The 17,143-nt window shown below is 39.7% G+C and overlaps 2 protein-coding genes across 5 annotated transcripts in view; both read left to right on the top strand.

The window, feature by feature from the left end:
• Positions 1–17,143, top strand: part of rabgap1 (RAB GTPase activating protein 1) — a 65,220-nt gene that overhangs the window by 30,692 nt on the left and 17,385 nt on the right. For all 4 annotated transcript variants that reach the window (XM_086152444.1, XM_086152443.1, XM_086152442.1 and 1 more), the window contains 5 exons: positions 11,645–11,758; positions 13,571–13,645; positions 15,444–15,569; positions 15,672–15,815; positions 16,807–16,848. In XM_086152444.1, coding sequence (XP_086008570.1) covers positions 11,645–11,758; positions 13,571–13,645; positions 15,444–15,569; positions 15,672–15,815; positions 16,807–16,848 — 501 coding nt within the window. The remainder of the gene's footprint in view (positions 1–11,644; positions 11,759–13,570; positions 13,646–15,443; positions 15,570–15,671; positions 15,816–16,806; positions 16,849–17,143) is intronic.
• LOC147231196 (putative G protein-coupled receptor 21) lies at positions 610–5,442 on the top strand. Its single transcript, XM_086153087.1, has one exon. It carries the CDS (start codon positions 1,542–1,544, stop codon positions 2,781–2,783), a length of 1,242 nt encoding a protein of 413 aa, XP_086009213.1. The 5' UTR covers positions 610–1,541; the 3' UTR covers positions 2,784–5,442.

The raw sequence follows: 17,143 nt of genomic DNA, 5'->3' as shown, positions 1-17,143 counted from the left end.
CAATTAGAGTAAAGACGGGACCATAAAAATGTGGTTTAGATATAAATTTAGAAAATGGAGCATTTGAAACCCAGTTTAATTATAAATTAAAGATTTCCTATTGAACACCAGGGTGTTTACATTTTAAACTGCGACTTTAAAACCTGATTCAGGAAGCAGAACATACGGTATGATTTGAGGAATTATTTAATGCACTAGTTCCTCGAAACTGTGTGTCCTTTATTTATGTACATACTAACAATGGGAATGTTTCCTGCATACTGCACTCATACATTCAGTCAAAGAATAAAAAGTTCTGTAGCTTTTGCACTGTGAAGAGGTGAAGTTCTGAATCCAGAAGGTACTATTGTTTTGAAAATGGCAGTTAGCAGCCAAAGAAACATTTCACATCAGCCTGAGTATTATTTATTTTAAGAGTATTTTTAGATACCGATATGTGTGTGAGAAACACAGGCACAGAGAAAATGGGATGGGATGAGATTGTAGAAAAGGAGGCAGCCTTGTGCCCTTGCAGTTGATCATTGGTTGGAAACACAGGGAATGGGAGGAGCCTCAGTGCCCTGGCTTTTAGCTTGAAAGGCAGAGGGAGAGACTCAAAGAGAAAGACAGTAAAGGAGGATAAATGAATACAGGGAGGTAGGGGGGATTTCTCCTGCATCGGTATGCCTGTCTACCTCATTTCCACTCCAGACGTAGGTGCTGCTCTTTTGGATAAAACTACTAGCGTTTGAGGTGCGTTTGCATGTGCGGGGGTGTTTTCAACATCGGCCATCCAATGCACTGCCCTCATCCACTCAGCTCACAACAGACTGCTGTGATCCTGCTGCGAAGGACCAGATAGAAGCTGAAAGAAGACCAGCTGGACAAATCATAAATTTGAAAACAGAGCAAGGAGAATCGAGAAGAGGCGAAAAGAGGACGGACGTGAATGAAGCGCGGGACATGTGGCGTTTACGTATGCAGCGCCATTCCCAATTAGTCTATTTTCCCTGGAAGCTGTGTTTCTGACTGGACTATAGACAGACAAGACGGAGCTCTCGATTCTGCCTCACCTTCCTGCAGCTGCAGCAGATCTCGAAACCATCTCAGACTTTCTATGGAAAGGAGGCATATCGAGCACAGATCGGTCTGGAATTCCATACAATAAGTCACCGCGCTCCACCTCCCCTTCTTTTCTTCACTCTGCTGGGACATCTGCCTCACAAGAAGAATGGCGTGGGAAATGATTAGACACCTTTTTTGTGTGTGTTGATCCTTCTGAAGGACTTTGTTACTGTGTTGGTTTTATGCATATATATGTAAATATATTTGTGCAAAACAAGCAGTTCACTAAGGAAGAAGAGGACTTTTTCCCCCTCATCTTCCTCCTTGCATCTGAAATGGCACATCACAGCAGTCTTGCCATACAACGGCAACATGGAGTTTTTGATTTGGATTGAGATTACACAGCTCATTTCACCACCAGACAGCTACCGTAGGAAAAAGTCCTTGGGTTCTCTTTACCCTTGAAGGGCCCCTCCGACACAAAATTTCTGCCTGAGATGATGAATTCCTCCCAGGATCCACTGAATCAGAGCTTTGCTGACCATTCAAATGTCTCTGCTCCTTTTTGCCTGCTCGAGATAGGCTATTCTCAGATTTTGTCCACCTGCCTCCTTGAAGTGACCATCATACTTCTCCTCACCGTACTCATTATTTCGGGTAACTTAGTGGTGATATTTGTGTTTCACTGTGCCCCTCTGCTCAGCCAACACACCACCAGTGCTTTCATTCAGACTATGGCATATGCTGATCTCCTTGTGGGGGTCAGTTGCCTTTTCCCTTCCCTGTCCCTCCTCCATCACCTCCAGGGCCTCGACCCCAGGTTCACCTGTCAGGTTTTTGGCTATATGGTGTCTGTTTTAAAGTCAGTGTCGATGGCATCTTTAGCGTGTGTTAGCGTTGACCGCTACATCGCAATCACGCGTCCTCTGACATACGCCTCGCTAGTAACACCCTGCCGTGTGCGCTGCTGCATTGCTCTAATATGGTTGTACTCCGCTCTGGTTTTTCTGCCGTCGTTTCTTGGATGGGGGAAACCTGGTTATCATGGGGACGTGGTGGAGTGGTGCGCTGTTAAGTGGAGGACTCGTCCGGCTTTCACAACCTTAATTGTTGCGCTGCTCTATGCCCCGGCCACATTGACTGTTTGCTTCACCTATGCCAACATCTTCAAGATTTGCAGACAGCACACCCGAGTGATCAGTGAACGGCATGCACGTTACAGACCGCAACTGCAGCAAGGCCCAGGAACACTTGTGGGATCTATGGTCAAGGACAACAGTGGGTTAGAGCAAGGGCACTTGCCCCACTTATCCCAGTCTCAAAACTCCCAACACCATCACAGACCGTATCAACAGCCCACATCATCATACCCAGACAAGCGATATGCAATGGTACTGTTCCGCATCACCAGTGTTTTTTACATCCTATGGTTGCCGTACATCCTCTACTTTCTCTTGGAGAGCGGAGGGATCTACTACCATCCCGCAGCATCGTTCCTCACAACGTGGCTGGCCATCAGTAACAGCTTCTGTAATTGCCTCATCTACAGCCTCTCTAACTCTGCATTCAGGAAGGGCCTAAAACGTCTCTGCTCCTTCTGTTTACAATGCAGCAGCTCCGGCTTTGCGATTAGGAACACCAAAAAGGCTTTTGTAGGTTCCGTACAAAAGGGTTGTGCAGGACCGGGGTATGGATACGGACACAGGGAAATAGGGATTGGCACAACTTGTCATGTGTAGTGAACGCATACATGCGCACCCCTGTACAGGTATGGCTTATGAATTTGCTCAAAGAAGCCTGATATGATTGCAGTAAAATGTTGCCTCGGAGCGAAAAGGTGTGCAATTAAGAGATTTGAAGAGGTATTGGTCTGCCTCTGCTGCTTCCGTCACATTTGGAGGTGACACAGGCGCCCTCTCTGCACACCGCACAGCTGGCAAAGACAAGGAGACAGAGTCGAGAGCAAGCCCATGAAGCATGGAGATGCCCAAAAAGCTCTGCAAGGTGTCTTTACAAGTAAATAAAAAGTCAGTATACTGGACGCTGGCAAAGGATGGACAGGGTTTTAACAGAGAGAAAATATTTTTGAAGGAGCTTCTGAACATTTGACCATGTTTCCCCTTTAACTTATTTTGTCATAGTAACAAATCAGAATGACAACAAATTGTCATTTAGAAACTGTTGATGTGCATGTGAAATAATGTGTGTCCTTCCATAATATGATTTTAATATAAAGATAAATGAATATGAGTGGAATAGTTGTAATGGACTGCTCCGGTGAATCATCAAATAAAACAATTACCTTGCCACACCATCAGCATTTACATACGAACAGAAGTATACAATAGATCAGGCGTATACAACTGTATGTAAAGATGATACAAAAGTATCCAGATATTTTTATATGTTGCAACGTTTCATTTTATTCGACTTATTCAACTGATTTTTTGAATTCAGTGAGTGATAGCAAAATCATGTAGGTTGAAATGTAGCATTTTTATTTGGTTTGTTTGAACGGAAAATTCATCAAGGAACTTCGATTATTTAGAGATCCAGTTGGTGTTTGAGATAAATGTGTGGGTTTTCTGTTTTTTTCTCTGATATGCTTCGGATGTTTTGGTGTACGACTGCTTATATGACGAAAAATAAGGCTACGGTAATTTCTACATTATTTGGGTTTCTCAAATAATTAATTTGATTTACTTCATAACATTCCAAAATAAAGAGAGGGTATTTATTTGACATCACATGTATGACATTGGATGTTACGTAATTTGATTGATTTGAATTTCAAATGGGAGGATTAACGCTTGATGTGTGAACCTTTCAACTCACAGTTGGTATTGACAGTAAATTTTGAAATATAAGCAAGTGTTCCGTTTTAAATTTTCCTAGATGAACAACTATCTCGTAGCTAACAGTACAGAGGTGTACGCGATATCATGCTTGCATTTATGTGCTTGCATTCAGCATCCAGGGCATGCATTACCTTGCAGGCACAAAAAATACACCTGCTTCAGAGGATGCACATATAAACAGAACAGATGGACGGCCCACTCAGGCAGCCGGGAGTTGCCTATTCGCATGCGTGTATCCACGTGCATGCACACGTTGCAGTCTGTTTGCATCATCCCTTCAACATCTGTAGTTTTATGTGATCTTTTCCATCCAGACTTGAAATTCAGTACAAACTAAACTAAATCAATAATCACCCAATCACATCCCAGATGCAGACTATGTTCTAAACTGAGAGGTTTTGCTGACAAATGATCTCCAGTATTTAGATAAATCGCGCTCACCTCATGTACGTACAAATACTCCAGCTTTATGCAGCATCCTATTTAATTTTCCAAAGAACATTCCAAAAACATTATAGAATTATTTGTTTTTAATAACTAATATATGAAGATTTTGTAATATATTGGGTTTTGCCCGAAGCAGGATGGTTCTCTGCACTTTGTTGGCTCGGTGGTGCCTCATGTACATGTTTATTATGTTTGGAAACACTTCAGTGTTTTTTTTTTCCTTTGCCTTGATATGCAGGTTTAAATGGGAAAGTCTTTTCCAGTTATTTTTAGAGAGGGCTAAGTCAATAGACATATGACTGTTTTTAAGAACGTTAAATGACAAAGACTGTTTGCAGTTTATGGGTGAGGTGATGAAAATGTACTTGAGCAAGCCTTGAAAACCAGCTTTCCCTTTCAGTGCAAAATAGCCCCCCTGTGGTGTATTTAACATAATCAAATTAATGACTGTTAATTCAGCTACTGTTTGGTAGTTTGTAGTTTGTAGTCAGTACTCGTGACTCAGCACTGTTGGATTTTTGCATGTGTTTGTTCGTCCGTGTGTATTTTAAAATGTGCTTTTTTTTCCTCTGGATGCACTGACATTTCAATGGTATATTGGGTGCATTGGCCTGAACCGGTCCTTTTTGTTGGCTAATGTGAATGGTAAAGGTCAGGAGTGTGATGCGTGTGTGATGAAGGGCTGAAAAAACAGTTTTCATAACAAAACTCACTTAAAGGACATGAATAACAACAATAAAGCAGGCAGGCATCGGTCTATAAGTGCAGCCCGAGTCTGCTCACCGGTGTGCACACATTTGTTAGAACAGGACCATCGGTTGAATGATATTGTTTAAAATGTTCTAGCAAGGTTGCTACAAATTTTATCAACATTGATAGCTTTATTATTGTGAAATCACCTCCCTAGAATATGCATTGTCTTTTGAGTATGAGTAAGATCTACCGTGGTAGAGAATAGTCGCCCCCCGTGTAAATATTTCAGCTCTCCTGAAGCAGTGCCAAATATTATAATTTTCCTATAAGTACCTTCTATTGTTCAACTTTGAACAATTGTCTGTGTAAAGAAACGCAGTATTGAATGTCTCGATGTTAAAGTACATAAATGATTTTTTTGTAGTTTCTCCGTTTCTGTCTATTCATTTGTGAAGAGATAAATGTGTTGAAAACATGTCTTTTTGTAAACGTGTGCCCCCCCCGTAAACCCTTTTCCAAGCCGGTAAGCTGGCTAGTTCTGTGTTCAAGATGGGATACTGCGTCTTAATCATTCGAAGTCTCTTATGTAGCTCTAGCAATATATAAAACCAATGCGAAGTGTTTTGGACATTTTTAAAGCAAGACACGTTCACACCGTTATGAACACAAGATGTTAACCATCACATGTTTCTTACGGGAAAACAATTGTCTCTCCTGTTCTCAAGGAAATCACACCCTTTTGGTTGCCATGGAGGTACAGTGGCATGCACTGTTGGATGAGAGACTGAAAAGGAACCATGGTCTCCAGAATAGCTTCGCAAAGTATTTGTAGATAAACTGCTTTTAACATCCACAGAACAAAATAATTATTGATGTCTAAAATTTTACCCGATCTCATACGAGCAAAACTTTTTCCAGTGAAAAATTTGGGTATATGGCCAGAAACAGGTAAAATTGAGTGTATAAGCAAACAAAAACGACAATAGGTTTGCGGATGAAAATGGGAATTAAGATTACTCTGATACTGAGAGCTTCTGGCAATGGCTTCTGAGTCTAATACCGAGGCTTAGAAGCCAGTATGCATTATCAGACACACATATTTTTTTATATTGTATGTAGCCTTAGAATCTCTGTTAATCTTTATTATTTGGAAATATAGGATAAGATTTTTTTTTTATTTAATTTTTTTTTTTTTTTTTTCAAACATTGTAGTTATCTTGACAGGAAGCAAACAGCTTCAGCGAGGCCTGATATGTCGCTAGTAATTTATTATGCCTCTCACACATTTTTTTGTTGTAATGAATAGCAGTCTATTTAAAATCACTGAAATAATTGTTGGCTCTTGTGTTCTGGGGAATAAGATGTACAGCCCGCAGAACAGGTACAACCTCTGCCTCTCAGTGTGACATTCTTATCCATCTCTTACTCTCTGCTCGATCATTTCTTAATATGTGTTAGGGTGTACGCGGGCCACAGCACACTAAAGGCTTATTCATTCTCCAGCGGCTATGGGAAACCTGCTGGAGATCCTGAAGGATCCAGATATTTTGGCCGATAGCTCTGTTTTTTGTTGTTGCATGAGTAATCATTCAGTCATGTTAGTTCAAAGTGAGAAAAGTATTCCAATAAACAATTGCTGTGTTAATCATACCCTGTTTGGTATGGTGAGCTGCCAAATATGTTTTCCCGAGACAAGCTTTTACAGATGTAAGCATCATTTTCATTGAAATATATAGTTTTTCCCTGTATAAGAAGCTCTGAAAGGGTCTAAAAATCACTTATCATTGCAGAGAGGCATGACTTTATAGGAAAATGTGATAACACACAATAATGTATTTTACTTTCTACAACTTCTATGGCAGCATTTTACTAGAAAACAGACCCTTTAGGGATGTCATGTCACTAAAAGCTGGGTAAAAGAACCTTTGATTCGATTGAAAGATGCATCACAGTGTTGCCTGCCATCACAATGGGTTGCACCAGAACCGCATTTGTGACATGCAATGAGTTTTGCTTGTTGCTGTGACACGATGCCCCTGTGTGTGTAAATGAGAAATGCAGATTCCAATGAAGACAGTCTGTTCTGCTACCAATATGCGTCTGTCTGTCCCCGTCATTGCTGCTCGGTGGTCCTGGCCCAAGCCAGTGGAGCAGCGAGTTGAGGAGGCAAAACTAGGACATACTGAGTATGATTAAGATGAGGAAACAGGACGGGGGTGTTGAGTCCTCTGACTAGAAAATAGTTGAAAGTGTAATAAACTGAGTAGACAACTTGATCAGATCTTTAAGAATATGCTCCATTCCAGCTCCAGGCAATGGTCACAACATACTGTTTTGTTTTTTTCTAATTGCAGATGAATCACAGTGTTGCATTCTATGTTGTTTTGTGCTACGTATCAAGATTGGTATCAGATTTAAAAGAAAAAGTCACCTCATGTTCCCTTGGCATCTCAGCAGGTTCCTCTAGGAGCAGAGCAAGAATAACAAAATTACATGTCCGCTATTGTTTTTACTCGGTGAAAATCAGGGACATAAACAATAGAGGGGGTAGTTACTTAGCCTTCCCACGGAAGCCCAACTCTAGTACTTTATTCCCAGTTTTAACCATTGTTCACAAATGCACACATTGTAGCCGTAACATATTTGGCTTAGCCCCAGTCGGTAGTTCTTGTATGTCTGGGAGAAGGACATGTATTGTCTTTTGACTTTCTGATTCTTTTGTACATAGTGACTTTGTCTATAGTCATCATTCATTGTCCTATAGAGCTATATTGTCTGTCACTGCCTCCACCAGCATTTTTGAAACCAGTGAGAACGCTGAGAATTTGTCACGAGCGGTGCCTTGGCTATTACACCGGCCTTTGGAATTTCCATGACAATAGTGGGAACATGTAGCAACAGCTGAGTGTGGCGGCTTGTGCTTTTACACTCAGATATCACTGGCACCTGAAGCAACAAGTGAAAAAAAAAAAAAAACATTCATATTATTACACCATCTTCATCTTAAACATACAGCATATTCTGTGTTTATATTTCATTTGCAAGTTTTAGCCATAACTTGTTCTGGAAATCAAACACTGAAAACCCCACAAAACATGATCATTGAATTGATCAACATTGATTATGCTGCTGTATGCAGGAATTTTGGCGTGAGACTCAATAAAATTGCCTCGGCTGGTCACTGCCTTTGTGTTTCCTGACTGCCCTCATAAAAGTTCAGCAACCACATCTTTGAAGTCAGCTTATGAGGGTTCAGAAAGCCCCTGGCTCGGTTTGTATTACTTTTTCGAGGTCGTGGTTCCACTTTCAGATCCTTTTGTTTTACACGTTAGAGAGAAGAGGAAAAAAAATAGCCAGGCCTGATTCTCCTTTTTGTCTTACTTCCAAAAATACTACTTTAATAACCTTTGAAATTAACTTGGAACTTGTCAAAAGGGAACGTTTCAGTCATCATTTTGTACATCAACATTTTGGGAGTTATCCTTTTTTTGCTGTCTTGCTGAAAATAACATTTGTTTGAGACCACTCGCATATCTATATTCTTGTCTACATAGCTCTATGATTTGTACAATTAGCTAATCTTACTGAAAGCTGGCAAAGAAAATGAACAAAATGAAATAAACATTGCCAGATTGCATCAAATTTGTGGGTCAGCTGAGTATAAGAAGTCACTGGCCTGGTTGCGGACTGTCTACAAATAGCCACAGCATGATTTTTTTCCCCCAGTAGGTGATAGTTAGCCTAGCTAAGCATTAAGACTTGAAATTGGGGAACAGGTAGTTGCCCTTTCAAAGTATATTGTTGCTTTCGGAAGTCAGAAATTCAATATATCCAAACCTTGCAGGTGAATTCTACAGCCTCTAGCTAATTTTTGTCATGATTAAATTGCAATAAAAACTTCAAAAATAATGGCAAACTAATTAAATGTTGATATAACTTTGTGATAAGAATGAATGTATTGATCAGCCTACTTAGATGACAGAGAAATAGAAATAACAGTGCTTTTTTTTTATTCGTTTTATAGCTGAATAGTTTTCAAATCTCCAACTGTCTCTGTTGCAATGACCCAGGTCCCTTCCCACGGTGCTTGGTGCCTCATTTGTTTCCTCCGCGTGTCCTCATAAATTGTGCAAGCATGTCCTTTGCTGTCGTCGCCATAATGGCCAACCAGCCAGCTTCATCAATTAGTTGGTGTAAACAATAAAGTTGTGGGAATATGGAGCTAAAGGAACACTGAGAAACAAACACGGTTCTGAGATTAAAAGAAAACGAAGGACGACTAGAATCAGAGGAAAAGACCCTGTTAGCGAGTTTAGAGAGGAGTCGGCTCAGTAAGGCCCTGGATGTACATTTTTCAAGAAGTGGCTCAAATAAATAAAGGAAATAGGTTGGTGAATCTTACACAAAGATGCAGATCTCATCAGAAATGACTTGACACGTGGTCTTCACTTACAAATACCAATATATCAATGCTAGTACCAAGTACTGCTCATTCTAAACTATACTCTAAGATTCACATTTTATTTTTGAATGTTTAAAACTGTTGCACTTTAATATACTAAAAATAGAAAAGGACATGGAAGGGATATATTTACAGGTAGATTTAGTATCCATTGTTATTTCAATCCAAGGAGGACCTCAGCAAACTCTTTCTATAGCTCTTGGTCTTTCTATTTATATTCTCTTTATTACTCCACCTCATTCACACACTAAGGCGCTGGCTATGTTTTCCCTTCTCTCTCACGCTACGCTCATTTCCAAACCTCCCTTTAAGCGAACACCAACGGACCGAGAGTAAGCTAATTGGCCATTATGTCAGAGGTCTTTGTACATGCTCTCAGCACTTGAGATAAGCATTGCTAAGTGGTGCTTGTGCAAACATGGATCCTTATCATTCACTGACGCTGCAGCCCAGTGTAATTGGCCCGCAACGATGGGCACGGCAACTGCACCTCTGCCTTGTAAAATGTGCCAGGACCAAGGGCTTTTTTTGTTACTCCTCCAAAAAGTTTTAAATGACTATGGTGACTCTGTTCCAAACAATAGTCGTAGAAAGTCAAAGACGCACTCAACTCATTTTGAAAACATAGTAGACATGGACGATGTCTGATAGTGGATAAGAGTTGTCAGATCTTGAATGGTGATGTGAGATTGAGAGTCAAATATCAGCTGCTGGACTGAACCCTAATGGCAATCCTTACTATCAACACACTTCCCAATCTCCCAAGAATCTTTCACATAAACACACACACACACACACACACACACACACACACACACACACACACACACACACACACACACACACACACACACACGGACACACACACGGACACACACACGGACACACACACAGGGAACGTTAGAGTAACTACAACTTTTAGGGTGTGGTGTATGCTGTTAGATGGATTGTTGGTGATCCCTTTTAGCCCAGTCTGTTTTAGTTACCCTTTTTTCCTGGATTTCCGTTGGCCCTTGCATTTTTTGTTTGTTTATTGTTGCTGATCTTCTGTTGAATTGTGCATGAGATTTAAGGAGTAGATAGGACTGGATGGGTATCCAAATAGGAAAAAGTAGGTTTGAATAGCTAAAAGTCCATGCTGCATTTTTGGTTTTTGTAAGCCAACCGAGTGCCCCAACTCCAGAGCCACCTCAGAAATACCTTAATATCGCAGCTTTTTTTTTTTTTTGTAACATTGCTTATTTAGAAGTTGTTTGTTCCAAATACACCAATCATCAATAATGAAATGAGAGGTGATTAATCTTTGAAACCCAGGGCCAGTTTAGACTGTAGTCTAGAGTGTTTACTGATCAGTGTGTGTGTGGTGTGCTGTCAACACAGACAGAGAAATGTGTTGCCCAAGGCTTGTGCATGTGTAAGGGTGGCATTAGGTCACACATTGTGTTTTTTTTTTTTTCGTATTCTCATGCTCGCACTCGTAGTCACACTATCAGAATTCTGACTCTTTGCTGTCGCTTGTTCCTCACATGTATCCTGGTTTTCCCCTGTTTTGATTGAGCCCATATGAAATTGAAATTTTATGGAAAAAAAAGAAAGGGTTTTCCTCCCTCGGAGTTGTAATGCTAGATTTTTCACACTTTAATTATTGTAGCAGATGTGATGACAAAAGCCAAATGGTAAGAAAAATTGTCCAGAAGGATAAAGACACCAAAGTCAGACATTGTATTCAAGGCACAATTACGTTTAATTTTACCAAATAACTTCTTGCATTATTGCAGTGGGTTTTAAGATGCGCATAATCCATAAGGTTTGTTTTTGCACTTTGTTCCGCACTCATTGAACAAGACTTAAATATTCTTAAATCTTGTCACAAGGTTAGAAACATGACAAGGTGGTTTCCACAATATGTAATCAAGACAAATTAGCCATCCCCACGTGCTCTTTATTTCAATTATTGGTGACTCTTCAGTGTTAGGTGATGATGAACTGAGCAGTGGCTGAGGGTTACAATCAGTCTGTCTCTAAGTAGCTCGACAGAACATTGCAGTCAATCGCTCCAAATCTGTAAAATTCCCTTCATTTCTTTGTACCCTCCTTGACCTTTCGGGCGTTCCTGCTCTCCCTTGTCTTACTTCTGTAGGAGTCCCCACAGGACAGTGCCATCACCAGGGACATCAACAGGACGTTTCCCGCTCATGACTACTTCAAAGATACTGGAGGAGATGGACAAGATTCCCTTTATAAGATCTGCAAGGTAGCTCACCTACACTCGCACCCATTTGCCCACACACACGCAGGCCAAATCAAATTGGCCACAAAGTCCAAGTGGGTGTTTCTCAGCCAGTCAGAGTGTTGCGAGTTTGTAGTAAAGGATCATCACAATCTGAAATATCACACCTGGAGCTCACTGTATGACGAGAGGCTTCCAACTTGACGTACAGACCGCAACAGCGTGTATTCTTTACTCTGCTGTATGCACAAGTATGGATTTACATTTTATACGTCAGACAACTTGATACAATTTTTAAAAATACATATAATTCAACTTTGCCATTAATTTCTATAGAAATAAAGGAACACACATCCCTCTTGTACTGAACAACAGACAAAATGTTTAGGCCTAGGCTCCAGCCTTTCATTTTGCTTAGGATTTCAAATGCTTTATGTAGATCGTGAGAGTGAATTTAGAAAAGTTTTGTTTGGTAATGCAGGGAATTAAACCGACTTTCCTTTTGCGATAAATCACAGACTTCCATGTGAAATGGAGTCACATGTTTCGGGGGCGTACAGTTTCAATACTTTGTTCACGACTTGCTTTACATGATCTGTATAGATCTGTGCCAAGAGGTTTCAGAGCACTAGGTAGTGGCGGTGGTGGGGTTCTTAATTAACCGGACAGCCGCTCCACACCTTTCCGGATGGTTCAGCGAGTTCATATCCCTCCCCTGCCTGTCTAATGAAGCGCTCCAATCCACTCACACACAAACAACTCACAGATTGAGATACCGGGATATTCTGTTCATCGTAAGACCGTGCAAGTGTTACTCACATGCACACACACTGTTCACATGAATGTATAACGCTCAGTGCACTTTGCAGCATGGCGACTTTTTGTTAATATCATTTATTATGTATAACTCAATTGAGGGGTATCCATCTGTTGCCAGATAAGCACCTCCTCAGGTGTGTTTGAATAATTCAGTGGCCCCTCCCTTTCCTCGGTGTGTGAATTGATCCACACTTTGTCTATTGGGCTCCGCTCATTATTTGTGTTTGTAGCTCAGTAGGCCAGTGTATCTGCTTTCCAACTCCGTTTTGCATTCTGTCCTCTCGTTTTTTTTACCACACACCTTCTGTGCGGCCCTTTTGTTTTCTCATCTGTTCATCCTCTTATCTTGCATGTTCTCCATCTCTCGCTCTGGCGGATCCTCCCGTCTCCACTCCTCTTGATATTCGCAATTCATAATTTAGTCGCCTCTTTGATTTTGCAGCATGTTGTGTTAAATCTTTCTATATTTCTATAAAAGGGAAAATATGACCAAGTCATCACCATTAACAGCTGGCATCACATAATATTAAGTGCTGTGCAACCTACCGGGTCTGCTGAAGATTAAAAAGCAAAACACTGAAACACATTCATCTGACTGATAAGATGATGAGAAAGACATGTGCAGTTTTAATCTTTGTGTGCATTTTTCTTAAATTGTTTTCTTTGTTTTCCTCGTCTCTTGTCATTCGTTTATCATAACACTGGCCTGGTTTACCATCAATTGAAGGGCATTTTTTTTCCACAGTTCACATCAGGTTGTTCATTTGTTTCGCGGCGCATCCATTATCATACTAATTTTCTATTATGTTCATGATTGTAAAAGGAGTTTAATAACACCATAAACCTTTATTTTTGGGATATTGCAATGTGATTGAAACATTAGTATAAGTGTCTTTTTACTTATTCATTAAGCGTTTATTTTCTCCATTCATTTATTTTACTCATTATTGTCTACTTTTTTCTTAGTGTTTAGTAACTTAGCTGCACCCGTCTGTGTGTCTTTGTCTCCCCCCTCAGGCGTACTCTGTGTATGATGAGGAGATCGGCTACTGCCAGGGACAGTCTTTCCTGGCTGCTGTGCTGCTATTGCATGTGAGTGTCCCCCCCCATCCAGCAGAGTTCTATAAAAATAAAGCAAAAGTTCAGATCAGCCTCTCAACAATTTTTAAGCTGTGGAAAAATAAAAAAAAATATTTCATTCAATGATATGTCAGTTCTCAGCCAAAATCCTCGCAATTGTTTAGACATCCTGCACAACTTCAAGTGTAGCTTTATTTCTATGGATTTCCTCAAGGACGCAATAGTAATAATGCACTTATCAAACACTAATATTGGAATGATTTCAAATCAAGTTGCAGTTATGTGGTCCATTCGCACTTTAAATATATCCGCAAATATAAAAAATACAGTGATCTTGTGCGTTGGACACCTCATATGGGGTTACTTCCATGGGTATACTGCCATCTAGAGGTGAAAGGCTGTCAACGCAGTGTCCAGTCCCAGCTGACAAGTGATTGATGAAAATGCAGCAAGAATTGGAGGAGTTATTATAATTAAATGCTAATTGGCTCACTGTTGATGTGAGCAGATGTCTTAGATCCATATCAAACAAGTTTTACTTATTTACATCGATGCTAATTTTTTAAATAGAAAAGCTGTAACATATTTTTCGCCACGATAAGGCACACTTAAAATTCTTACATTTTCTCAAAAATAGACTGTACACCTTATAATCCAATGCACCTTATATATGAATTCTTGTTGTGCTAACTGACCTCAAACCAATTTTATATGGTACATTGTGCTCAAAAATCCATCAAAATGTTTTAGCCCAACTTAGGTAGAAATCTGACGAAGTCGCTCCGCTTGATTGTTTGTTGAACCATTCCCACCTGACATAGGGACGTTGTATTAAAGTTGGTCCTTTGTTCAATATGTGTTGCAACGTTAGATAACTAATTATGCAGTGCTGGAATACAACCTTGCTTCAACCTCACACTAACTTCAGGTGTCCGCTATCGCTGACAATAGCCAATCAGGCAACAGTATGTAATACGCTTACCTCCAGCACTTTTTGGAATACCGGTATGTACTCTACTTCAACATAATATTACTGAACAATTGTGTGTATGAGGACCCCCAAAAATAGTACCTGTTAAGAGACATACTTACAAAGTGGAATTCAAACTCAAGACTTTTTTGAAAGAGTTGAATTAAGTTTGACTAAACTGACTGTTTTGTTTCGCTTTATACACCATATGTTTAACATGCACTTTATAACACAGTGCACCTCGTGTATGAAAATAGACCCGTTCATTGATATTGTGCCTTATAATGGAGTGGAGCCGTCCGCTAAATACGCTAGTGTAGTTAGGTGACATTGACAGATAATTGTCATGTACTTGATTAGAGCTTTTTGTCACTACTTTATTTCAATATAAAGGAAAAATTTCATTTTGTACAACACTCATTGTATGATTTATAATCTGGAGATGTTTCATTTGACATGAAATTGAAAACGTGAAATAATATACACCTAGAAAATATACAATATTATTTGAGCTTTGTATCTGAAAATTGGCTCCACACATCAAAAGAACAATTTAGAGAAAACAGAGGAGATGATATCACTTTGTAGCACACAATGGGTACTTGTCCTACTTATTACTTCAGTTCATTTTGTCATTGTGCCAATACTGAGAGCACATTTTCAGTTGAGGGCTGATATTTGTAAACACTTTGAATGACATACTTTTCCCCCTTTATGTAAAAGGATCTTGAGTACATTTCCACAGGACACTTTCATTTTGAAGCTGATTTAAGGTCTATAGCATCAGGATAGGAATTAGCTGAGGATGTTGCTTACAGAGCGCCTGCCTTTTCCCTTTAGATGCCAGAAGAGCAGGCATTCAGCGTGCTGGTCAAGATCATGTTTGATTATGGACTCAGGGACCTTTTCAAACAGAACTTCGAGGATTTGCATTGCAAGTTCTTTCAACTGGAGAGGCTCATGCAGGTGTATGACCTTTTTCTGCACGCCCGACAAGAATTCAGTACCATTATTGCAATTTCCTCTCCTGTCTGTCCAACAACTCGCCACTCTTTTTATTTGAAACAGGAATATATTCCAGATTTGTATAACCACTTCCTGAATGTTGGTCTGGAGGCTCATATGTACGCCTCCCAGTGGTTCCTCACCCTCTTCACCGCCAAGTTCCCGCTTTACATGGTCTTCCATATCATTGACCTTTTACTGTGCGAGGTTAGTAAACAGAATCACTCAAGCATACAAACAGGGCATTTTACACCCAACAATGCAGAAGCTCGAATTGTATTTTGCAGTTTCATGCAGATTTTAAATTATACTTTTCTGTTAGTTTATAGATACAAGCCCAAATACGAAAGACTTTGTAGTCTCTTATCATAACCATTCACTCAGTGTAAGTGTGAAACAGGACGTAACCAAAGTGATTCAGTTTTGGCAAATGTGTGTATGTCCGAAAGCTGTGTTTTCTCAGGGCACTCAAAAGATGTTTGAAAATTACTCATGAAGGTGAAATTCTCACGCCAGTTCCCTTCCGCAGAATGCTGCTCTGGCCGCCACTGTCACCAGGCATGAATAATCTGATCAGTCAGTGTTATTTCCAAAAGAGCAGTCTTTCTCTTTCTTTCATTGCACTATTATAAGTATATGGTGTAAGCAGGTTTGAATAAAGAGGGCTCCTGCAAGTCCTTAACTGATTGAAATGAATTTATCCTAAAAGCAACCTTAATTGGTATTAAAATGATTAAAATCAACCTTTCAGAACTCGGAAAAAATCCTGGTCGAATTTGTTTTACCATCCTACCATCTTTTAGAACATTTTTAAAATAGTTACCTGATTCCCTTTGGATTATAACAAGAGGCATCAACTATAACTGTAATAATTATAGCCCATGTAGGAAGAAATTTGTGGTGTGGGAAGTCGCTGATGCCATTTTTTCTCATTTCTTTGTAGATGATGAAGGTGGTGTTAAACATCAGCTTAAATGTTTTTTGGAAAAAAAAAAATCTTCATAATGTTTTAGATCAAGTTTCTGGAAAAAAAAAAAAAAAGAAAAAAAAGAAATTTAACAGAAAAAAGAACAGTTTCTTGCATGCAGCCCTGCATGCAGCCCTCATGTAGGCATATAAGTATTATTAACTTAAATTTAATATGTTAATTTTTCATATTTCTCACATTTGCTCTTTTGCACTTTTTGTTTCCCTGCAGGGCATTAGTGTGATCTTCAATGTAGCCTTGGCACTTTTGAAGGTATGGTAGCACATGAAGAAGCTAATTTGGTACTAGAGGATCACAGTAGAATGATAAGCGTCAGCCATATTTACCTCTTGAAGGTGATGATAGTTTTCAAGCTAAGGTCTATCAAATTCACATATTTGTTGTTTGTTCGATCGTGCGACTTAGCTTATTTAGGCCAGATTGTCAATACATCAGTTTATCTTCATCAAAAATCAAAATACCTGCTTGCTGTGCTCTGTGTCCTTGTTTCAACACTGCAAATGCATTTAAGTGTTTTTAACTTGCTTCTGTTTTCCCGACTTTTTTT

Source organism: Fistularia commersonii, chromosome 9 (assembly GCF_037954325.1).
Source record: "Fistularia commersonii isolate RoL2024-O1a breed Wild chromosome 9, RoL_Fcom_v1.0, whole genome shotgun sequence".
Lineage (NCBI taxonomy): Eukaryota > Metazoa > Chordata > Actinopteri > Syngnathiformes > Fistulariidae > Fistularia > Fistularia commersonii.
The sequence above is the reverse complement of the archived record's forward strand: the minus strand, read 5'-3'. Positions and strand labels throughout refer to the sequence as shown.